This window comes from Cervus elaphus, chromosome 5, assembly GCF_910594005.1.
Source record: "Cervus elaphus chromosome 5, mCerEla1.1, whole genome shotgun sequence".
NCBI classification, from domain to species: domain Eukaryota; kingdom Metazoa; phylum Chordata; class Mammalia; order Artiodactyla; family Cervidae; genus Cervus; species Cervus elaphus.
Genome location: NC_057819.1, coordinates 9,254,807 through 9,278,135, shown reverse-complemented (window position 1 = coordinate 9,278,135; position 23,329 = coordinate 9,254,807). Strand labels below are relative to the sequence as shown.

At 54.5% G+C, this 23,329-nt stretch overlaps 1 protein-coding gene across 2 annotated transcripts; it reads right to left on the bottom strand.

Annotated features, from left to right (window-relative positions):
* Positions 1 to 3,909: 3,909 nt before the first annotated feature.
* Positions 3,910 to 23,225, bottom strand: MVK (mevalonate kinase). 2 transcript variants are annotated; one of them, XM_043901566.1, is made up of 11 exons: positions 23,104 to 23,225; positions 21,861 to 21,952; positions 20,442 to 20,589; positions 19,220 to 19,364; positions 17,876 to 18,031; positions 14,729 to 14,832; positions 13,426 to 13,471; positions 9,633 to 9,723; positions 9,154 to 9,270; positions 5,599 to 5,752; positions 3,910 to 4,622 (listed from the first exon to the last, which is right to left on the bottom strand). In XM_043901566.1, the coding sequence occupies exons 2-11, from the start codon at positions 21,936 to 21,938 to the stop codon at positions 4,471 to 4,473; spliced, it is 1,191 nt and encodes a 396-aa protein (XP_043757501.1). In that variant the 5' UTR covers positions 21,939 to 21,952; positions 23,104 to 23,225; the 3' UTR covers positions 3,910 to 4,470. The 2 variants fall into 2 exon arrangements, with proteins under 2 accessions (XP_043757501.1, XP_043757502.1); XM_043901567.1 differs by lacking the exon at positions 17,876 to 18,031.
* Between the last annotated feature and the right edge of the window lie 104 nt (positions 23,226 to 23,329).

The following is a 23,329-nucleotide window of genomic DNA, read 5'->3' as shown; positions in this document are numbered from 1 at the left end:
GGGCTCGGGGGTCACACAGACCTGGGTTCAACTCCCACTCTGCCGCTTGCTTGTCTCGGGACCTCAGGCAACTCACTTCCCTCTCCTGGGCCTCAGGTTACTCATCAGTGGATGAGAAGAACCTCCCTGTCTCACCTCCCTGAGGGGATTCACAGGGAGAAGGTACCTCAAGTGCTAGGCACCATGCTAGGCATGGAGCAGGCGCTCGGGATGGCTGCTGTTGGCTACTTCGGAGCTGACAGAGCCACGGGGAGGGGTGTAACTTGCAATGACCAGTGCAGAAGATGGGACGTTCTGCAGGATGGCTGGCCAGGTAAGGCACGTAATGAAAAGGTGGGTATATGTGTGCAGGACTGCGGTGCTAACTTAAGAGAGAATTTAGGGCTGTAACAGTCTGATGCATAGTCCTAGACAGGATTCTGGACATTTGGGAGACGATTGGGAGGAAACGTGCCTATGCCCTGGGCGCTGGAGATGAAAACGTATTGTAAGCATATTGCTATGCCCCTCTGGGCCTCGCCTTCCTCACCTAAGCTGATGATTGAGCCTGGCGCAGAGTAGGTGCTAAGAGACAGCCCAGGAGTTGTACAAAGTGAGCTGGAAGGCAGGCAGCGCTGCAGAAGGGGGTGTGTGCTGGCTTCTTTTTTTAAAAACAAAAAAAAAAGAAAAAGCTTTGGCCAGAGAACAAGAATGAAAAGGGGGACCTTGAGAGGCAAAGGGGCGGGGCCACAGCCACCTGCAACCAGCGCCGCCTAACTCGCCGGGCTGCGAGTGGTCCACAGGAGCCAGTCTCAGAGAGAAGACGATCCTCACTGACAGGAGGAACAAGGGTGCAACTGCAGCAGCTCCTCTGTCAGCAGGGATCACAGTGTCTGCTGCCTGTCTCCCAAGGCGAGACCTCTGCCAGAGTAGGGAAATTTCCTGCGAACTTCAGGCTGTGAGGGTGGGTGTTAAGTCGGCTGCAGAGGCTGGGAGCCACTCCAGATGCTGACTTGAGAAATTGCTGTCCTCGGGCTGGCGGACAGGGTGCGGGGCTGTGCCACCGCCTCTTTCAGGAGGAAGCCAGGAGGCTGGAAAGCCAGTTGGCATTCTCTTGTGCTTCCCGAACAGCAATCCTGGGGGTCTCCACCCAGGGGGTCTGAATCAGCAGGACTGGGCGCTTCTAACCGGCTCTCTGCACCATTCTGAGACTTCTGGACCCTGAGAGACACCCGTGTTTCTCAGCTCAGGACAGTTATAATAAGGTGCGGGTTCAACCCCTGGTTGGGGAAGTTCTGCGTGCCACGTGATACAGCCAACAATTATACCAATCATAATAGTGAGTGTTTTCTGAGCGCTTACAATGTGCCAGGCACCGTGCCAAGGGTGTACGTGCGTTTTCTCATTCATTCCTCATGGCACTCTATAAGGTAGGCATTACTATTTCCACCTTCCGCATGGGTAGCCCGCAGCCGCAAGAGTAGAGGTCAAGTGGAGAGTGGCTGGCAGAGCCAAATGGGAGCCCAGGTAGAGGCGAGCTCTTGGCAGGTATGACTTTAGGCAACATCTAGTTCAGTGATGTCAGCCCTGGCCGCACATTAAAATCACCTGGGAACTTGTGAAAACCACTCGGGATTGAGCCCCTTCGAGATGTGTTAAATCAGAAGGGCTGGGGCTGGGGGGAGGCATTCGGAGGTGGTTTCTAGGCGCGGCCGGCAGTGAGAACAGCGAGGCTACAAATGCAAATCGCCTACAAATGTGACATCAAAGACAGGTGGCCAGGAGTGGGGGCCACCAGGCCACATGGTGGCCAGTGATAGTGGTGGCTGGGGTGAGAGGCTGCAGGCCACGGCGTGCCGGGTGGGGACATCGGTGGGGCAAGGGTAACGGGTTGGCTTGTGCTCCAGGAGTGACACCTGGTCCCCAGGAGGAAGAGGGAGGGTCTCAAGGAGCGGATAGATAGGTTCTGGGCCCCCGGCCTCTGGACACCCCCCTTGCAGGCCCACCTCCTGCAGTGCGGGAATGCTGTCAACCAGCATCAGCCCTGAGAAGGCATCGTGTAGCCCTGACTGCTCATTCAAATCATGTGGGGAGCTTTCGAAAAACACCCAGGCCCAGGTCCACTCTAACCAAGTACATCAGCGTCCGCAGGAAATCAGGAGCCCGAGCATGGAAAACAGCAAGAATCACAACAAACCTGTGTCCAAGCAGTAGCACAGAGGGGCAGGAGGCCGGTGTTGGAGCCAGACCTGCTGACGCGGAATCCTGCTTTGGATGCTGCTTAGCTGTGTGGCCTTGGACAAGTTACTTGACCTCTCTGAGCTTCAGTTTCCCGATCTGTAAAATGGGACTAGCAATTATTCTCCAAGATTGGGGGTAGATAAAAAGAGATGACTGAGGAACAGCACTTAGGACAGTGCCCCACAGTAAGACAGTAAGGCCCGGTATTGATATCATTTTATGCATTATTTGTTTTGAAGGCCAGAGGCAGGCAACTGCCCGTCAGTGACGCCAGGGCCATTTTCACATGTTAAGCTGAGGCAGACGTTCTTCCCAGCACCCTGATTCCTGGCAGTGACCCCAGGCAGAACCTAGAGAGACAAAACCCTGGTGTCTGGGGGAGGGGAGGGAGACTGCTCTAAGGCTGCTCTTACCCACCTCCCCTGAAGACACTGGGAAAGAAGCCAGCTGCCCCCTAGTGGCCAAGGGCAGAAGCGCAGAGCCATTTAAACCAAATCCTGCACTCTCTGCCCCGGCGCCCCCACCTTCTTGTCGACCCGGGGCTCCGAGAGGTGCCGGTAGTAATGTGCTGGCTACTAGAGGTTTTGAGTGGATTCTGACATTTCATAAAGAGCCCTTACTTGCAATATAAAGTTCCAGTAGGGCAAGATGGGTGCCAGACACTGGCTACCGGCACTCAAGTCTCTTTTCCCCATCCAGTCAATTTTAGAGAGGAAGGAATATTTGACGACCAAAGCCAGCAGGTTTTGTTTCCATTTCTTAGAAAAGTGTGCAAATTAGTGTGTGCTCACGATTTGAGAAGTTAGGAAGTTTATTTTTTTATTTTTTACTTTTTCAGTTCCGTTCAGTCGCTCAGTCATGTCCAACTCTTTGCGACCCTGTGGACTGCAGCATGCCAGGCCTCCCTGTCCACCACCAACTCCTGGAGCCTATTCAAACTCATGTCCATCACATCGGTGAAGCCATACAACCATCTCATCCTCTGTCGTCCCCTTTTCCTCCCGCCTTCAATCTTTTCCAGTATCAGGGTCTTTTTCAATGGGTTGGTTCTTCGCATCAGGTGGCCAAAGTATTGGAGTTTCAGCATCAGTCCTTCCAGTGAATATTCAGGACTGATTTCCTTTAGGATGGACTGGTTGGATCTCCCTGCAGTCCAAGGGACTCTCAAGAGTCTTCTCCAACACCACAGTTCAAAAGCATCAATTCTTCAGCACTCAGCTTTCTTTATAGTCCAACTCTCACATCCACACATGACTACTGGAAAAACCATAGCTTTGACCAGATGGACCTTGGTTGGTCAAGTACTGTCTCTGCTTTTTAATTGGAGTAGAATTGCTTTACAATGCTGTTAGTTTCTGCCATACAACAACATGAATCAGCTGTAAGTACACATGAGCTAGGAAGTTCCTCCTGAGCTGGGAAATTTAAAATCCCCCTTTCTGGAAAAGCAGGCTGGAGCTGTGCTGACAGGCTGAGAGTTTGATGTTCGGGCATCCACCCTGTCCACCAGGGCCATCTGGAGAAACTCTGCCCTATCCTATGGACACATACAGCCAAGTGACCCAAAGCCCTTTCCACTAAGAAAGTGGCTGGAGAAGGGACAGGAGAGAGGCGGCAGGTATGGGTGACGGGAGACTACCAGACCCTCCCATTTCTTTCTAGACATGGAAAGAAGTGAGTGAAGCACTGTTTACTCAAGATCTTTTTATTTCCCCTTTGCCATCTTGTCTGCAACCCCCTCGGATACAGACCAGAGGGTACTGCACATCGATCCTGCCTTTGGCCGACCCTCAGGCCAGATGGAAGGCAGAAGGCAAAGATCACCACCCAAACACCCCAGGAAGGCTTCCTGGGGGAGGTGGGACAGACAGGCAGGAGTGCAGACGCGGAGGGAGGGAGAAGGTCCGCTGCTCTGCGAACCAGACCCCTGCATGTGGCATCCGAGCAGCTCAGCCAGGGAGTCTGTGGGGCCGTGGAAATTTCCAGGAGACTGGGAAATAGGCCCTCTTGTCTCAGACGGCCACACACACCCCACTGATGGGCTGGCTCAAGAGAATGTTGTAGAACACAGACCACGGCTTCCGGGCAGCCTGGCTCATGGTGCGGAACGAGGGGTGTCACAGAGGGGCTGGGGGCCTCCCGTCAGCATCAGGAGCTGGGCATCCGCTGGCCAGCACAGAAGCCAACTTCAGCACCTAGAGGAATCTGGGAAGGGGCTTCGTGGTAGGGCTGTAGCTGCGTGGGCTCCTTTCAGAGGCTGTCCAGAGCGTGCTGGACAGAGGCGTCCAGGGAGGCGGCCGTGTGGACAGACACACCAGGGGCACCAATGCTGGTTTCCCAGCAGTCAAAGCCACAGTCTCTCAGCGCCCGCTTCGCGGCCTCTACCTCCGGCCGTGCCAGATCTGCGGGCAGGAAGGGCAGCAGGTCACTCCCACCATCGGCTCCCTCAGAGAACGTTCAGCCCCGCTTGCAGCACAGGCAGGGGACCGGTGTTCCTGTTGTAATGCCGAGCCTGGCATCCTCCACGGGAAGGTTATGGACCCATGAGTCAGGTGGAACCTGGCCGTGGGGCCTCAAATGACGTCCCCTCTCTGAGCCTCATCTCCTCATCTGGGGGTGGGGCTGACAATGAGAGCTACCCCTCAAGGGTTACGGAGAGGCTGACACGGGCTACGACAGGTGGAGGGCCTGGCCCAGTGTACCGCACACACTCCAGGAATGTTCTCCCGCCATCGTCACCGCCCCTGAACTAGGCCCCCACAGTCAAGGTCGGCCAAAGTTAAGGCGCGGCCTCTCTTTGAGGCCTGGGAGTCCTACTGCGGGTAAGGGGACTGCTGTGGGCTTACAGCAAAGCAAGAGGGAGAGCAGGACGAGAAAAGGAAGGAGATGGAGAGGAAGCCAACCGAAAGCAGCGGTGACTCAACGCCCCAGCACAGGGCGTGCTGCTGTAAGCCCGCTCCTCAGCCCTGCTCTTTCCCCAAAGACTAAAGAGGGTAGAGATATGTTTCTTTTGTAGCAAGGTCAGTCCCCGTCCTGGCCACATCAGGAGGTGACAGCAGGGAGTGCAAGGCCGGTAGTGGTGGCGGTAGACGGTGACAAGGCCTTGGTCATTTCTCAAGCTTGTGCTTGGCTTGGCAGGTAAGGAGATGGGAGGAACAAGCCCTGTGCCAGGCTCTCTGAGTATGTTTTACTTCCTTGAATCTGGGCAATGATTTTGCATAAACTAGATGCTATGTAGGCCCAGAGAGGTTAATTCCCTTGACCAAGGCCACACAGCAGAGGTGACTGTTCACAGGCTTCTTCCTCCTCCCCCAAGAACTGCCCGCGTGGAAGCTTTGTGGGCGCCCAGGCTGGCAACCCCGCCTGCCCCCGGGGTACCTGGCCTGAGGAGCGTGATGCCACAGCCGCCGCCGCCTGCGCCAGTGAGCTTGCTGTGCAGTCCGTGGGCCGTGGTCACCCGGCACAGCTGGTCCAGCGAGGCATGGCCCACACCGAGGGCGTTCAGATGGTGCTGGTTCATGTCAATGAGCTCCTGGGGAGAAGGTTCTCTGTTCTGGCTTGGCCTGCCTGAGCTGAGGTCCTGGGCCCACCCCATCCATCTGACAGCCACTGGTCTGGGACCTCAAAAGGCTTTGACTGTCCAGCACACTGTCCTTCTCCACTGATAAAAGAGACCCTCCCCTTCTTCCTGCAGGACTCCCAGTGGGGCTGGGATGGAGCTGGCAGTGAGCACACGTCCCAGGTCTGGCCATGGAAGGCTCTGGCCGTGGGGACTGGTCAGACAATAAAAGCCCTCCCAGGGTTTACCCTGCCTCTTTCCACTGGAGCTGCTAAAACTGGCCACCCTCAGAGACACGCCGCCGGAGTTATCTTCCCCGCATATGTTCTCAGAGAAAACATTGAAGACAGAGAAACATTTCAGACGAGGTTGTCTTTGGCCCCTGGATTCAGCTATGCCTGAAGCTGTCGCCTCTGGTCTTCCCATTTAGAAGTCAATAAATTCCTTTTCTGCTAAAGCCTGGTTGAGATGGATTTTGGGCATTTACGGAAAAAGTCTCAAGTAATATGCTATCCTACTGCTTCCTCAGGAACCAACTTTCAAAATAAGAATGGGTGTGTATAGTTCTAACTAGGTCATGAGTTGGGGGAACTGCCAAATGTTTGTTCAGATTTCTCTGATTATGGATAATAAAATTCCTGCTCTCCTGCAGATCAAACAAGAGGCAGGTTGATGAAATAAAAAAGCTTACAATCTCCACTGCCCAGGCATTCCCTATTTATATTTCATTTACTCCAGTGGTGTCAGCAAATCCCATCAAAATGCCAGGCACCTTGCTAGATGTTGGGGCTCTAAGAATGAACTCTAGTCCCTGCTGTTGGGAAGTTATGAACGTGGGATCTGAAGGCAGCTGAGCCTGGGTGTGAGTTCCGGCTCTGACACTTCTTGGTTGCGTGTTTTGGGATGAGGTCTTTCAGCTGAGCCTCAGTTTGTGTGCTGCTTGCTGAGTCATGTCCGACTCTTTGCGACCCCTTGGATTGTAGCCCACCAGGCTCCTCTGTCCGTGGGATTCCCCAGGCAAGAATACTGGAGTGGATTGCTATTTCCTCCTCCAGGGGATCTTCCTGGGATTGAACCTGAGTTTCTTGAGTCCCCTGCATTGGCAGGTGGATTCTTTATCACTGTGCTACCTGGAAAGCCCCCGGGCTCCCCCTTGTAAAACAGGGATTCTAAGAGTATCTGCCTTGTTGCCAGGAAGATGGAATTAGGCGTCTTTCCCGTGAAGTCTGGCACAAGGTAAGTGCTCGGCAAACATCAGCTGCTATTAGTACTTTTATGCTTCATTTACTGTATCCCCATTTTTCAAAGAAGAAAACTGAGGCTCAGAGGGGAGAGTGACGTGCTTAAGGCTGCTGAGCTGGGAAGAGCTGAGCCGGCACCAACATGTGGGTCTGCCTGATGTGACGCGCGCGCCTCTCGCCTCTGAGAGCACCCTTGGCTTCCCTGTCACCACCCTCTCCTTGCCGTGTGCGGCTTCACAGCGCGCAGCTCTGCCCCGGGGTCCCGGGAGGACCTGTGTGCCAGGAGGATGCCCGTCATGGGGCTGTGTGCTGAGGCCCACCTGGTTCTCCTGCCCGGGGCCGTTGGGCAGGATCATGCCTGCCTCTCCCCGGCAGCCTGCCTCCTGCACCCCAGCACTTGTGACAAACGAGCAGACATGCGTGATGGCCCGGTGGCAGCCCTGGGTGTCTTTCACCGGCCCTGGGGGCTGGAGGGGAGGGGAAATTTCTGGGGCCTTTCTCGGTGCCTGAGCACCAGGTGTCAGGTTGCCAAGGCAGGTCCCAGACACCTGTCACATTCTGATCCAAAATCTGTCAAGGATCGGATGACAGGCTGTGACACAGGAGAACAGCTCGCTGGTGTGAGTGCAGAGCTGTCCGGGAGGCGAGCTGCACATTTCAGCGGCTGCCGCAGCCAAAAATATACACACTGTATAATCGACGTGCTGTTCTGAGGCATTCTCCAGGGGCTCAACGGGGTGTATTTTAGGCAGCACTCCATCATTATTAATTTCCTCCTCAGGAGGACTGTGTTACCTTCCTTTCTACGTGAAACGAATCGAGAACCAGCGGGAAAAGGCTGAAGGGATGGAGGGAGATAGCTGGGGGAATGAGGGCAAAAGCCTGGAAATGAATTAGATGGAATCCCTGCACCGAGCCATCTTAAAAATTTGGGGGGACTCCCTGGTGGTCCAGTGGTTAGGAATTGGTGCTTTCAGTGCCCTGGACGAGGTTCAATCCCTGGTCAGGGAACTAAGATCCTGCAAGCTGTGCAGTGAGACCAAAAAAAAAAGTTGACTAAAGGAATAAACGAACAAGTCACTGACTCCAAACTCAGCCACTGACTAGTTGAAACATCTCAGAGAAAGTCATTCTCTTTAGGTCGTGGTGTTTATGTCTGTAACAGGGTGGCAACGTACCCACTTCACAGGTAGGCTGCTTGAGGATTAAGTGAGGAATCATCTGTGAAGAGACTTGGAGAGTACCAGCTCCCACTCATGACAGGGGCTGCAGACTCAAGTGCCTGCAGCAGGACAGGGAGGCCCCAGGCAGCGGCTGCGGGCGACGATCAGGGAGTGGTGGGGAAGGTGGAGAATCGGAGACCCCAGGGCCTCTCTCGAGGCGGCTCCCTGAGCACCTCTGGCTGACCCGCTGCAGCACAGCCATGTTAGCCGGGCCTGCCGGATCCTCTGGTTCTTCCATGGAAGCCAAGGGGCTTTTTAATGCCAGTCCACATTCACTGGGCCAGATGGGCTGGGTCTGGGAATAAGCCCATGCCCTCTGGCTGAGCTGGTGGCTCATCGGGCATTGTGCTCCTGTATTGCCCATGGAATCTCACTTCATTCTTAAGACACTCCAGTGAGGTCAGGATTCAGACATGGGCCTGATGAAATCCCATGTGTGAGGTCTCAATCTCTGAGCTAGATTTAGGCAAAGGGTGGGGGCTGGAGCATTGATGAAAGATTTCAGACCATGTCTGATCCACAGCATGTGAGAGACAGCTACAGCGTGAACTTGATGTATTTAGTACTAACTAAATGTACTTAGCAAACAGAGTAGGAAAGAAGTGGCCAGGGGAGAAATCGTTCCTGGAATTATGGAGGACCGTTTCCTTACACACATGACCCCAAGCCTGGCCCGCTGCACTTATTACACACTAGACACCACCCTCAGGGGTGTCTGTGTTCCCTTGATTGCTCCCAATCACTTGGGAAGAGGCTTCAAGAGAAGACCCACTTGTTCACGGGTGCACACACAGGCTCCAGGCTCAGCCTCTGTGTTTTAGCTCCCGGGGATTCCGAGCGCAGACGGGCAGCCACTGCCCGGGGCCAGCGCCGCAGGTGGGGGACCCCGAGCCTGCAGCTGGGCTCTTACCTCCAGCACGAGGTAGTGCTCCGGGGTGGGGGCCGCCGCCATCTCCCCCAGCACCCGCTCACACTCCAGGGAGATGGCGTCTATGGAGGTCAGGAGAGGGGCCACGATCTCCGGGAACTGCAGGGAAAGGAGACGAGTGCCCGTGAGGCCTAGGGGTCGGCAGACACCTGGTGGAGGGGGAAGGTGACCCCATGGCCCACACCCATCCTCTGAGTGAACCCCTCTCCTTCGGGCTTGGTCTCTGCCCTGCCTGGCCACCACAGACCCAAGCAGAGAGGAGGTTCTCACTGCAAAGGCAGCTTGTTTAAGGATTCCTGTCCTGCCTCCTTGCTGGGCTGTGGGTGCACGGAGCCTCCCCAAGTCCCTGCCCCCCCACCCCCTCCCCCCACTAACCCAGGAGGCAGAAGGAGGGCTCGGACACCCAAACGTAAGTGTCGTGGCCCCACCGGGAACACTCCCGGGAGTGGAACCAGCAGTACCTTCAGCAGCCGGCTCCTGACGTTGGCCACCAGGGCCTTGGTGCTGCGAGGCACTTTGGTGTTGATCAGCAGGATCTTCAGAGCTGGTGGCCTGCAGGGCAAAGAGGGTCCAAGGTGAGCCCAGGACAGGGCAGCTGGGCCAGGGCTGGGGGCCCTCCTGGACTCTGCCCCACCCTGACCCAGGGCAGGAAGTGGAGGCCCAGGGAGGTGAGCTGGAGACAGGTTTGGGAAGCAGGGTTCCTGATGCCCAGTTGCGGGTGCCCACAGCCGCATCCCCACTTTGGCCCCGAGGCAGACAGTTGTTTTCCTTTGGCTTGTGACTCGCTCCTCCATTCAGTCGTTTCAACCTTGAGTGAATGTGCAGAGGGCCTGGCATGCATGGAGTTAGAAGTTCAAAGGCGCCACCACCAAGGGTACAAGAAGGGGCTGAGGCTCTATCCTGTGGGCCACCCCAGGGAGCTGGAGGGGAGGGTGCTGGAGAACCAAAAAGCCATGGGACCAGGGATGGGTCATGGATGGGGAGAGTCGGGTCCCAGTGTTGTGAGCCTGTTCGTGCCCTGCCTCATTGGTGCCCAGACCTGGCAGGACCCCAGGTGTGGTCAGAGGGAGTCACTCACGCCCAGGTAGGAGAATGGATGCCCCAGGGCGGTCACCGTCAGCTGGCCCTCCAGCACCACGCTGTCCTCACCTGCCCTCTGGGCTCTATAATCCCTCCCCAAACCATAGCCCCAGTGGTCCTTGTGGTTGGCTGTCTTTGGAGACTTAAGCAACCGTTTCTTGTCATCTTGTGCGCCTTTCAGAGCACTGCCCCAAGGCTGGGGACAGGGGGTGGAGGACCTGAATGAGCTCTGGCCGGAGACGGCTGCAGACAGACAGGCCCCCAATACCTTTATTCGCTTTTCTTTTCACCAATCAAGGCTGTAAAATCCAGCAGGGCTGGGAAAGGCTGCCAGAAACCTGCTTGATCTCACCGCCCATAAGCCCATGAAATTAATATCGATTCTCAGCCTTGGAGGCCGGCTTTTCTTTTTTTTTTCACTTTACAAAAGATGAACATTCTATTTGGCTTTTCTCTTCCCTTAAAAGACAAGCCGTTCCTCAAAAGGGCAGCGTTCTGGGAGGCTGCGTCTTGATCCACTTGGCAAACAATGCATTTTTTTTTTTTTTTTTTTTATTGAGAAGCACCATGCGTGGTTTGGGGGTAAAGGGCTTCTTCTTAAGCCATGGGCAGGATTAATGTGGAGTCTGGCCTCGCGGCTTCTCAGAGAACCTGCCATCTGCTCACCGCGGCTCCCTGCAGCCAGCGACGAAGGTCGGTCGCTCACTCTGTGTCCCCATCTATCGGGGTGGGAGGAGTCTGGGTATCATGTCTTCATCTCTCTTAAATAAAGTCCTTTGCAAACGGGCCTGCTGCCAGCCCTGCCAGCCCCACAAAACTCAGGACTCCTGTGACATCCAGTGATCACCCCCTAGGGCCACATCCTCTAAGTGCTGTGTGATCTGGGCCGGTGACATCCCCAAGCTCATCTCATCTCCCTCCTCCCTGGAGCTCACTCCACTCAGCCACCCTGGCCTCTTAGCTGCTGTTCAACACTTCAGCCCCACTCCTGCCTCAGGGCCTTTGCACATGCATCTCTGCTGCCAGGGACCTGCCCCCTGGCCTTGGCACTCTGCTCAAATGCCATCCAGGCAGAGGGCTCCAGTTCCCTCCTTCACGTCCCAGCCCTTACTCTCCTTCTGTGTACTGAGGCCGTGGGGATGGCCTGCCGTGTCCTTACAGAGCCAACTGTCCAGGGATCGTCTCCTCCCACAAAGTGGGGGCTCCGTGAAGGTGGGACTTTGGGTTCCCTGCTGAGACCCCAGCACCCGGTTCAGAGATACTTATGGACTGGATGGATGAATTCCGTCAGGAAAGAGTAAAAAGCACTCATAGATACAGTTTCTGCCATGGACTCTCATGCTTAGGACTCCCATTCTATAAATGAGAAGACAGAGGTCTTCAGGAAAGTGACTCACCTGAGGGCCCACAGCAGGCAAATGGCAGAGCCAGGCTCCAACTGGACCCCGGGACCCCAGAGCACCTGCTGCTCCCTGTCCCCCTGGAACTGCACACACTTTTGGGTCTCTCCCCCGCCTCCCGTGCCTGGGAGACCCTCCATCGCTCACTCTTAATCACCCCCGCAGGCCATGAGCCTGCCCGGCCACATCTGCACTGGTCTTCTGAGCCCAGGGCCAGCTCAGGGCTTAGGATACGACAGGCTCGCAGGAAAGAGACCTGCCCCTGCCCCATCAAGGACTCCCCAGATCTGCAGCCCAATGGTGACCTCCCTGCTGTCAGCCCCGACAACTTAGAGCCCCAAAAACACCTTTGTTCCAGATCGACATCACGACTGTCTCCTCTGAGAGACCGTGGGCTGCAGGCGGACTGGGCCCAGACACTCAGCCTCCCACCCTTGCTCCTGATCTCACCGCATGCGGGTTCAGGCCACCCGGCAGAGCCACCTACCCCTGGGGACCAGACCTCCCATTCCCTCCCCGCCATCACTTCCACAAGCAGCCAGAGGAAGCTGCTCCACCCTCCTGAATGGCCCTGCTCCCTCCTCCGTGTGGTGCAGGGGTTGTCACTCAGGGGACTTGCCCTCCAGGGGCCATGTGACAACATCTGGAGCTATCTTTGGTTGTTGCACTGGAGACGGGGGAGGGGCTACAGGCCTCTAGTGGGCAGAGTCCAGGGAAGCTACTAAACATCCCATGCTGCCCAGGACCGGTCCACCCACAAAGAATTCTCCAGCCCCAAATGTCCACAGTGCTTAGGCTAAAGGAATGCTGACCTGGAGCCTTGGAAAGGCAGGTCTGGCTTCTGGAAGCCGACAGACCAGGCGTGAGAAGAAGCTACAAGTATAGAGAGAAGGGGTCCACACCATGGCCTGCCAGGCCCCTGAGCCCCGAATGCAGCAGCCCGACTGGAGGCAGCAGAGGTCCGGGACCTGCTGTCTGGCTGCCAAGAAGACCATCCTGGCTGCAGAAGGTGAGAGGCCCCGGGACCCTCAGAGTGTGGCAAGGCCCCCGCAAGGCAGCAGAGTGCCCTGGGACAACCATCATCCCCCACCCCCGTTTGATGGGGGAGGGTTCAGGGGCTCAGAGGGTTCCTCTGGCTGCAGGCTCACGCCCTGCCCCTGCCGGTCCCACCCTGAAAGCAAACAGAACAGAGGATACTGGAGTTTAATACACACATCTGTAATTCCAGTGCCTCTGAAAGGAGGGAGGAAGGAAATCCACAACAGGCTGAAAGTTGCCAAACGTCCCTCCACTAGGCCTCCCATGAGCCTCCTGTGGGCTCCAGTCCTGCTCAGACATGGTGGCGTCACTACAGCAACTGCCACAGAGTCTTCTGGTGGCTCATGTGTGCATGTCTGTCTCTAACCACCCAGAACTATATCCGAGATCCATTTTTATACCAAGGGTCCTAGGGTAGGGTCAGCTGGAACACAGGAAGGAATCACTTCTTGTTTACTAAATGGATGGATAGATGAACTGCTAACTGAAGGAGCGCCTGGGGGAACAGCCGCATTTTGGAAGCGGAATGGCCCAGCCTCGCCTGACCACCCCCTCTGATCTCTCGGCAACTTCAGAGCTTAAGTGGAGAGGAAAGAGCAGGCTTCCTTATGCCCACGGCCTGTGGGACCACATGGGGGAGGGGAATGCCTGGGGCACCTGCTCTGGGTTCCTTCACAAAGAAATGGGGCTCCCCCTCCCCCATCAGATGCAGAAGCTGCGGCTCCCCCAGAATTACCTCTTTAAAGATGAAATCTTCCCTTGTTGGTATCGGAGCGCTCCTCCTAAAGAGAAGAACAGGTGGGTCAGGGTCACAGGAAAAGCTCTGTATCTGAGCCTCCTAGGAGAGGGGCTGGATTGGGGCTGGGGAGAATGTCACCATAACAGACTCAGCCCCGTAACGAGGCATCTCAGCTTCAAGGACCAAAGGCCCAGGAGGGCGTGGAGGTGCTCCATGCCCAGGGCCAGGGGTCCCACCCCTCCGTCCAGGCGTCCCTGGACAGGCCGCAGGGTGATGCAGTGGAGGTGGGGCCAGAGGGCATCCAGCTGCAGTGAGCAGGCATCCTTCCCAGAGGGGAGGCCGACTCATGTGGTCTGCAGCCCCCATGGCAGTGGTTCCGCAGCTGCGCCCTCTGGATCCCCGGGGGCGGGGATCTCGCTGAAACCACGGCTTCCCAGGCCCTGGCCCACCCCCAGAGATTTGGATCGGGAAGGTGGGAAACCCTGAAGTTCCTGTCCCCCTCCATCAGGAAAATGCTATCCTCCTCAGAACACACTGACTGTATGTTCATCCCAAACCATGGAGCCTGGGCGGCTACGCCTGTCACAGGAATTTCTAAAAAGAACAAAAACTTTGACCCACGTGTAATTAGTTTTTCTCAACCCCAGCTTAAGTTTTAGTCTCCTGGAGCAGCCCAAACCAGTGTTAGGGCACCTTGCTTTCAGCATATCTATTGGTGTGTCTTTTAAAAATAGTTGAATCTTTTCTATCTGTTCAGTACTCCTCTCGTTAAAGAAACAGAGGGATGGAATAAATGGATATAGGATACCCTTGAATTGTAGTTTTTCTTCTGACAACCAGGCTGTGGTGTCAGACCCAGGTTGCACTTGTATGTGTGATAGAGGGTTTTACCTTCTGTTTGGCACAGAAAGTAACTGTCATTGGCTCAGGAGGCCCTAGGACCTGATAGCCTTTAGGTCAAGCTTGTTTCAAGTGACAGTGGCCTGAATTACAGAAACGGAAGAGTCTGGCACACCTGGAGGCAGAGCAGGACAGGTTTGAAAGCAGTGGGGATACCTCCCCCAACCCCTGCCCCCCACTGCCTCCCTGTTGTCTAGAGCAGTCTTATGCCTTGGTTTGAGCTGAATTTGAGTGATATGAATTATTTTGCTGCTTAATAAAGTGACCTCTAGGTATAATAGACTATGAAGGCAAATAGTTGCAATAAATCTCCTGCATAAGCATTGTGGAAAAAAAAAATAAAATAAAATAAAAATAAAAAGAACAAAAACTGAGAACGCAGGCCCAAGGCAGCACCTACCCCAGGTGCTGACGGCGTTGTCCACTCCAGACGGGTTCCCGTGAATCACCCTCTCCCCCTGGAAGGCCCACTTATTAATTAACTCCAAGTTCTCCTCGGTCCACCTGAAGGAGACACAGAGATTCATCTTTACCGTCCTTGGTGGTGAATGGGGAGCTGGGGGTCACTGAGGGCAGCAGAGGGCCGGGGTCACAGGCGGGGCTTGCTGGAGACCAAAAGGCGAAGGGGTTTGGGCCCCCAAACTCAGAAAGAAGACAAATAAACAGCTCCGAACCTCTCTGGCTAAACAGCAGGCCCTGAAGAGCGCTCCTGCCCAATGCAGCAGAGAGACCTGAGGCTTGGAGTTCACGGGGTTCTGCTTTGCCTCTCGTGAGCTGAAGGACTCTGGGCCCCTTGCCAGCCCTCTCTGAGCCCCTCTCCCCCTCTCTGGAGGAACGCAACTCCTGCCTCCTGAGCATGTGGGCCCGTTGGCCCCAGCCCTCTCTGGATTCCTCCCCAGGAGGGGTGTGGACTCACTATGACAGTGCGAGTATCACTTAAAAACCTGCGAGGCCCACATGCGGCCACGTGCTCAGCCCCACCGCCCTGCCCTCTCTCAGCTCTGTGTCCCTTCTGTGCGGTCCCTGCCCTGAGACCCACAGAAGCTGCTGGGGCCGTGCAGCTGAGCTGTGGACTAAGCAGGGGGCTGGGCTGAGCCCCATTCTGCCGCCGACTCACTGGGTGTCGTTGAGCAGCCGCTCACCTCTGACCCTCAGTGTCCTCCTTCGGAAAACAGGGACAAAGGTGTCAAATCACAGAGGACATCATGGGATGGAAAAGCCCACTGGTGCTCTGCAAAACGCCCAGGGGACAGTGTGTATTCCACCTGGGGTTTCTGTCCTGGAGTCACTCCAAGCCCGGTCCACCCACTCCTTCGCTGTGGCGCCTTGGGAAAGTCAATCACCCTCTCTGAAGTGCTTTCCTCAAGGGTCAGATGAGGATTTTATGGACCTGAGACTCACCCAGTGGTTGTGAAGCTATGTTTAACAGTCAGTCAACACTGCTCAGAGCTACTGATTACCCAGGGCCGAGCACTGTGCTACAGGCTTCCCCTAATGGACCCTGTGTAGTCCTCACAATAACCTCTCAGGGAAGGAACAGTCACCACCCTCTTTCTTAAGAAGAGGATGCTGAGGCTCCAACAGGTGAAACAGCATCCCCAAGACCACGGTGCCACTCACGGTGACATCAGAACCACATCCGCTCGTCAGAGCCCGAGCTTATAACTACTGACCTTTGGGGTGCTGACGAGACTCGCTCACTTGTTCAATATACACTGAGCATCTACTATGTGCCTGTGACTAAGCGCACACAGATGTGGTCCCTGACTACTTGCAGCCTTGGAGTCTAATGCAGAATGGATGTCAGGAAGTCACCGGTATTTAACTATAGCCTCCGAGAAGTGCAAAGCCAACTGGACAGAGTGCACCCCATTCTGAAAGGGATGGGGGGCCTAAGGGACAAGGGGTGAGGGTCACGGAGGCAGGATGTGGGGGCAGAGCTGTGCAGCCTGTGCCGTGCCTGGGACTGGACAAGAGCTGGCCCTTTCCAGGACCACAGATGAGCTGGGAGCGAGGTGGGCAAGAGGCACCTGAACACGGCCCAGGGTCCAGTCCACTCAGCAAACTTGACTTTTTCTTCTGATTGGAAGACGCTGGGGGCAGGGAGGGTGGGGGCCAGGTCTGGTCTCCCTACCGGTTCTGAGAAGCAGTGATGGGTCTTCAGGGGAGGTGGGGGAACTAGGTGCAAAGAAGCAGGACAGGAAAGACCACATGCATACTTGGACACCCATAGGCGTGCATATGCACGCACACACCCACAACCACCCTTATCTTTTGAAAGGCAGAGCCGGTCTGCCAGTCCGTGGGCAGATGTCTATCTGGGGGACCCAGGCCACCTGGCCTCCACTGCTCTGCGCTAGAATCAGCGATCAGCATGAGGTACTGAGCGGCGGTCCTGTCGCCTCTGTCCTGTGTCACCACCTTACCCTGGAATCAGCACGTGTCAAGGCTGGAAGCTCCCCCACCCCCACCCAAGAGTTCATCAGGTGCAGCCACTCCTTTTCAGATGAAGAAACAGAGCCCCAGAGAGAAGCGAGTTCACAGGCAAATGTGACTGCGATTCCGGAAAAACGGCCCCCCCGCAGCTGCAATCGCTCATTACCTGTCAGATGCCTGCCAAGGCCGTCTCCACCGGCCCCCACCCCCCGGAGTGTGAGCCCTTCAGAGCAGCCCAGACCGGGAATCCTATCAACAGCCCCCGGACCCACTGTGGCCACAGGGACCTGACTGAGCTTTGGGCCTTGGCAAGCAGCACACCCTCCCCGACACAGCACAGCTGGGCCCACATGGCTGCTACTGGAAGCTCCCCAGCAAGAGGGCTCCTGGAGCCATGAGGGCCCAGGACAGGCCTCGGCAAGAAGCTGCCAGGCTGGATGCTGCGGCCTCATTCCCGACTCCCAGGACAAACTGCATTATCCATGCTCGGGCCGGTTTCTCAAGTTTCCCCAACTAAGAGAAACGGCCCACCGCAGCCCTGTCTGGACAAGCCTCGGTGACTCACAGTGAGAACCGCAGAGGAGGTGCTATGACCTTGCGGGCCTGAAGATCAACAGGAGGGGAGATGTCCTGACCAGACCGACGCTCCGTCTGTGTTTCCTTCTCAGCACGCTACTCTGTCTGTCGTAACCATTTGGTACGACCTGGCAATGCCCCCCTGGGTGTTGGTAGCACCGTTTACAGAAACTGGCACTGAGTGAGGCTCCCTGTGGGGGGAGTGGGCTGGTCAGGGTCCCACAGTGAGCTGGTGACAAGGGTGATGGCTCGTCTGATCCACTGCCCTCTACATCTGGGCTCAGGTTCTTTCTAAAAAACCACAGCATGTGAACCTAAAGGAGGCAAGGTCGGAATGAGGTGGCGGGGGGGAGGGGGTGGTGGCAAAGAGCTCAAGTTCTCCATTCAGACCACCGGGTCCAGATCCACTCCACCATCAGAAGCTGTGTGGCCGCCCTGCGCCTCAGCATGCCCAGCTGTAAGGGGCCCACAGGACAGATCTGACCTTGGGGAGCGGTGCCCAGGAGGGACAAGGAGCAGGGGGATGCCTGATTACCTGCTGGCAGCCTCCCCATCCTTCAGCGGGTTTGGGATCTCCTCGCACACCGTCAGGAGGGCGGCTGCCAAACACACGGAGTAGGCAGCACTGGAGCCCAGGCCAGCCCCAGTGGGCAGCTCCGACCACACAGTGATGTCCAGGCTGGGCAGGGCTCTGAAACACACCGGGCGGCAGCGCTCTGACTCTCCACACAACCTCTTGGAGGGAGGTGCTGTCACCACCCCCATTTTACAGATGAGGAAACTGAGGCTTGGGAAGGCTAAGAATCTCATTCAAGCTAGAAAGTGACCCGGGGTTTGAACCAACACTGTCTGACCCTCAGCCGCACGCAGCCCGTGCCCTGTATCACCCCGTGACACCACCTCAACAGGAATGTCCCTCTCTAGGAGCTGGCTTCCCCACGGGCAGACAACCCAGATCTTATCATAACACAGGCTTCACTCTGCTAATCACAGAGATCCCATGGAGCCTATGGAACATGGAACAAGCGTGTCTCCCTGGCCATGGCACAGAGAAGCCACCCAGCAGATCCGAGAATGGACTCCGGCTTTGGTTTGGCTAAACTGAAAGACCAGAGGCATTGTGAGTTAAAAAGGCAGGTGTTGTGGGGAGAGAGGTGGGAGGGGGGTTCAGGATGGGGAACACATGCAAATCCATGGCTGATTCATATCAATGTATGGCAAAAACCACTACAATATTGTAAAGTAATTAGCCTCCAGCTAATATAAATAAGTGAAAAAAAAAAAAGATCAACTGAGGAAAAAAAAAAGGCAGGTGTTGAACTGAAGAGAATGGAATTGATTTCCCCTCTCTCAGCACTTACTAACTAGCTTTGTAGCCCAGAAAGTCTCTAACTCTCTGGGTCCCAATTTCTCCCTGTGCAAAATGGAGAGGGTGTCCTTCTCGTGAGGTTGCTGTGAATACCTAAAGCAGACCATATATATATATACACACATATATAGGGTCTAGCAAGGTGGGCTTCCCTTGTAACTCAGTCAGTAAAGAATCTGCCTACAATGCGGGAGATCTGGGTTCGATTCCTGGGTCGGGAAGATCCCCTGGAGAAGGAAATGGTAACCCACTCCAGTATTCTTGCCTGGAGAATCCCATGCACAGAGGAGCCTGGCAGACTACAGTCCACGGGGTCGCAAGAGTTGGACACAACCAAGTGACTAAGCCACCAACTAAACAATCACCAGTATGGTGCCTGGAATGCAGCAAGGATAGCTGATGGGTATTCAGAGCCTGGAAGGCAGCCCATGTGTTGTCTTGCGGCCAAAACTTCGGCTCAACCTCGGGGGCAGGCTGCACCTGGGCTCCCTGCCCCAAGGGCACACATACCTCTGACCCTGGCAGATAGACAGGTACAAATAGAGGAAGGCCAGCACAGACAGGCGCTCGGGGTCCATGCAGTCCTCGGGGAAGCCCGCCACCTCCTTCAGCTTCTCCACATGCTCCGGGGTGAGCGCTGCACCGTCACTGTGCCCTGTCACACAGGCAAACAAGTGTACACGGCGGGGGGGGGGGATGAGGAGGCCTCGGTGCTTTTATAGACACCAGAACACAAAGCAACTGAGCCATTCCAGGCGTCAGAATCTGGACAGATGTGGGCTCAGGGTCCGAGCACCACAGCTGAGGCTGTCGGTGGACTCCAGGCTTGGAAGGCAGGCAGGCCTGGGTTTGGGTGGGTCCTGACTGTGCCAAAGACTGGTTTTCTGACCTTGAGTAGGGGACTTAATCTGTCTGCACCTCAGGTAACAGGGGTATCTCCTCCCAGGATTGTTGTAGAGATAATAAAAAAAGGTACAGAAAACCCTTAGCACTACTCCTGGCATGTAGTAAGGGCTTAATTGCTAGTAGTTTTCAAACACACACGCATATACATGTGTGCACACACACACATATCACTCAGAGGCCTGGGTTTGACCTCCACGGTACAATATCAAAACTAAAGGCCATGAGGCTTCCCTGGCAGTCCAATGGCTAAGCTTCCAGGGTCCTGGGGCAGGCGGCCCAGATTCGATCCTTGGTCAGGGAACTAGATCCCACAGGCTGCAAGTAAGAGTTCACGTGTCACAACTAAATGACCCTGCATGCGGCAACTAGATATCCTATGTGCTGCAACTAAGAACCCAGCGCAGCCACATAAGTATATAGATATATTTTTAAAAGATTGCCCAGTAACTTAAAAATTGCTAGCTACAAAATATTTAAAAACACAGACACACAAATTAAAGGCCATATTACTTCCCCAATATTGCCCTCTCCCAAAACATGATTAGTGAGAAAAGGACACGCACATAAAGCGAATATGAAAAGTGGAGATTTGCTTGGGTGGAAGGGAAAGGCCGGCACGTGGAGAAGGCTTTTAAATTTTAAATAAATTAATATATTAATAAATAAGTGAAGCTATTCTTATGGGGGACAGGAGAGAAAACACCCCCGGAGTGACTTGCCTTGGGTCCCTCGGGGACAGCCTGGGATGATGGCCCAGCCATCCTCCTCCTCCTTCTCCTCAGGGCCCAGGCTCTTCCCACACCTGGTTCCTGCTCCCTGAACTTACCCAGAAAGTTGGAGTCCAGCAGCTGAAGGCTGGCCACATCCCAGGCCCTCCTGACGCCAATGTTTGGTAAGTTGAGGCCCACTTTCCCATTGCTGTGGGGCTGAAGCCGGAGGAATGTTCTCAAGTTCAAGGCCACTGCTAGTGCAACCTATAGAACAAAGGGCATGATACCAGCAGTTATCCCAGGGGTCGCTGGCAACATGCATGGCTTCTAACTTAGATACTAGCACGTGGGCCACTCTGAACTATGCCCTTGGCAGATGCTTCTCATCAACCTTGGCACCTTCTTCACAGGCACAACCGCTACCAATCAGTTAGGACTTAATACCTACATATCTTTTCCTTTCCCACGTAAAACTTCAGAATTTCTCAACACCATGGGACGGCTTCCCTGATCACCGTGTTTTCAAAGATTAATATAAGAACGTGAAAAATGAGAGCATGGAGGAGCGGAGAAAGCATGGCTTTAGGTTCAAGCAGATAGGGTCACTTCTAGCTCTACCGAGGTGTGCGGGACCTTGAACAAGTTGCCAACGCTCTCCTAAGCCTCAACTTCCACAACTGTAAAATAGGACAATAAAAGTTTAACCTCTGAGGACAGTTGTAAGAGTTAAATGAGATATGCATGCCTCAGACTCTTTCGCAGGATCCTATTCATTTTCCCCAGAGTTTAGTCCTTAAACTTCATCTCTTCTCCACTGAAGCTCACTTCCTAAGTGACTTCATTCCGCCCACATGGGTTTCCATGTCATTTTCTTGCTATCTTACTGGGTGGGCCAGAGAAGTCCTTCAGAGAGCCTTATACCTACCTTTTCTTTGCCCAGCTGGGAAGAAACTGACCTTTCTGATCTCCCAGGATACACCTCAAGACTTTCTTTCAGCATGTTTTAAGATTGGCATCAGGGGACTTCCCTGCTGGTCCAGTGGCTAAGACGCCATGCCCCCAGTGCAGGGGGTCTGGGTTTGATTTCCTGGTCAGGAAACTAGATCCCACATGCCGCAACTGCGACCCAGCACAGTCAAATAAATAAATAAATATTTTAAAAATATATTAGCGTCAGGGGAATTCCCTGGTGGTCCAGTGGTTAAGAATCTGCCTGCCAATGCAGGAGACAGAGGTTTGATCCCTGGTCCAGGAAGATCTCACATGCCGTGGAGCAACAAAGCCTGTGCTCCAGGCCCCTGAGAGCTGCAACTACTGAGCCCACGAACCACAACTACTGAAGCCAACTTGTCTACAGCCTGTGCTCCACAATAAAAGAAGCCACCGCAAAGAGAAGCTTGCGCTTGCTGCAACTAAAGACAGCCCTCACGCAGCAACAAAGACCCAGAGCAGCCAAAAATAAATTTAAGAAAGAGAAAAGATTAGTGTCTGGGAGCAGCAGTTCCCAACCCTCAAAGGCTCAGGTGGCCTTGTACCTTGCCATGGACCACGGCATGCTCTCCATGCAGAATGACTTTCCCTGGAGCAGACACCAGCAGGACTTCTGATGACATGGCTCCTGGGAGTCCTTAAAAGGAAAGAGAGAGAGAGAATGGAAGGTCCCCAGACCTCAGAGAATGCCTAATTCAAGCACCCCATGATAACAAAAAAGGCAGCTACATTCAGCACTTGTTATGTGCCCCCAAAGCAGTACAGAGCAGCAATCAGCCTAACATACCAAAAAATCTGAGTTTGAACCCACTGCTCCCCAGTGATGTCAACTTAGCTAGCCACATAGCCATCAAAAAGCCACGAACCTTAAAAGTTACACAGGGACAGTAACTATTTACCTTAATGGGTTTTGAGAAAGTTAAACTAAATAACACAAGCAAAACACTTAGCAGTGTCTGGCACACCACAGTCAGTTAACTGATAGTTCTTTATTACTGACTCTGTTTTTGGTACCAGCTTTTATTATTACTACTATTAAAGGCAGAAATTTAAATGAAATCATGGACTGGAAAGAAATTTTTTCTTGGGCATTTTCAGGCTGTTTCAAACATTTCGCAATTAGAAACAAGCTGCAGAAAAACAGCTGTTACACCTCTTCACCACCACCCCCCCCCCTTTTTTTGCACACTTAAGTCAGGATCTCTGCAAGACAGAGTCCTAAAAAGTGACTTGCTGGGTGTGCGTGTGCACATTTTAGATTTTTATAAATAATGCAAAGCTACCCTGATGGCTCAGACGTTAAGGAATGCGCCTGAACGCAAGAGACCTGGGTTCGATCCTGGGTCAGGAAGATCCCCCAGAGAACGGACTGGCTACCCACTCCAGTATTCTTCCCTGGAGAATCCCATGGGTAGAGGAGCCTGGCAGGCTACAGTCCATGGGGTCGCAAAGGGTTGGACACGATTGAGCGACTTAAAAAACAGAAAAGAAAAAAAACTATCTATTTAAGGCTTTACTTCAATAGCGTGAGACCTGAACCGAACTATGAGCTAAGTGCTATTGTGACCCCAGTTCCTCAGGGAGGGAAACTCAGGCTCGGAGTGAGGAGACCTACTGCTTGTCCGAGATTCAAAATCCTGTCAGTTTCCAGGTCTCCGGCTCCTGAGGACGGATTCTCAGAGCTGAGGAGACACTGAGCCTGAGAGACCGAGAGCCCAGTCCGGGGTCGTTCTGGGTCTCGGCCTCGAACTTCGCGCCACCCCGCCTCGCAACCCCAACCTCTCTCACCTGTCGCCTCAGGTGTTCTGCTCCCGAAGCCGAGCAGCTCCAGGACTCCATACCCGAGCTCGCGGGTAAGGAGGAGAGGCGGCTTCTTCCTTCTGCCAAGCCAATCAGAGCGCGCGAGCCGAGAGTTCTCTTTACCAATTGGCTTGAGCATTGGCCAATAGCTCTTGTTTACCAAGTCCTCACGGATTTCCCCGCCCAACTCCTTCCGTGGACCAATGGGAAGCAA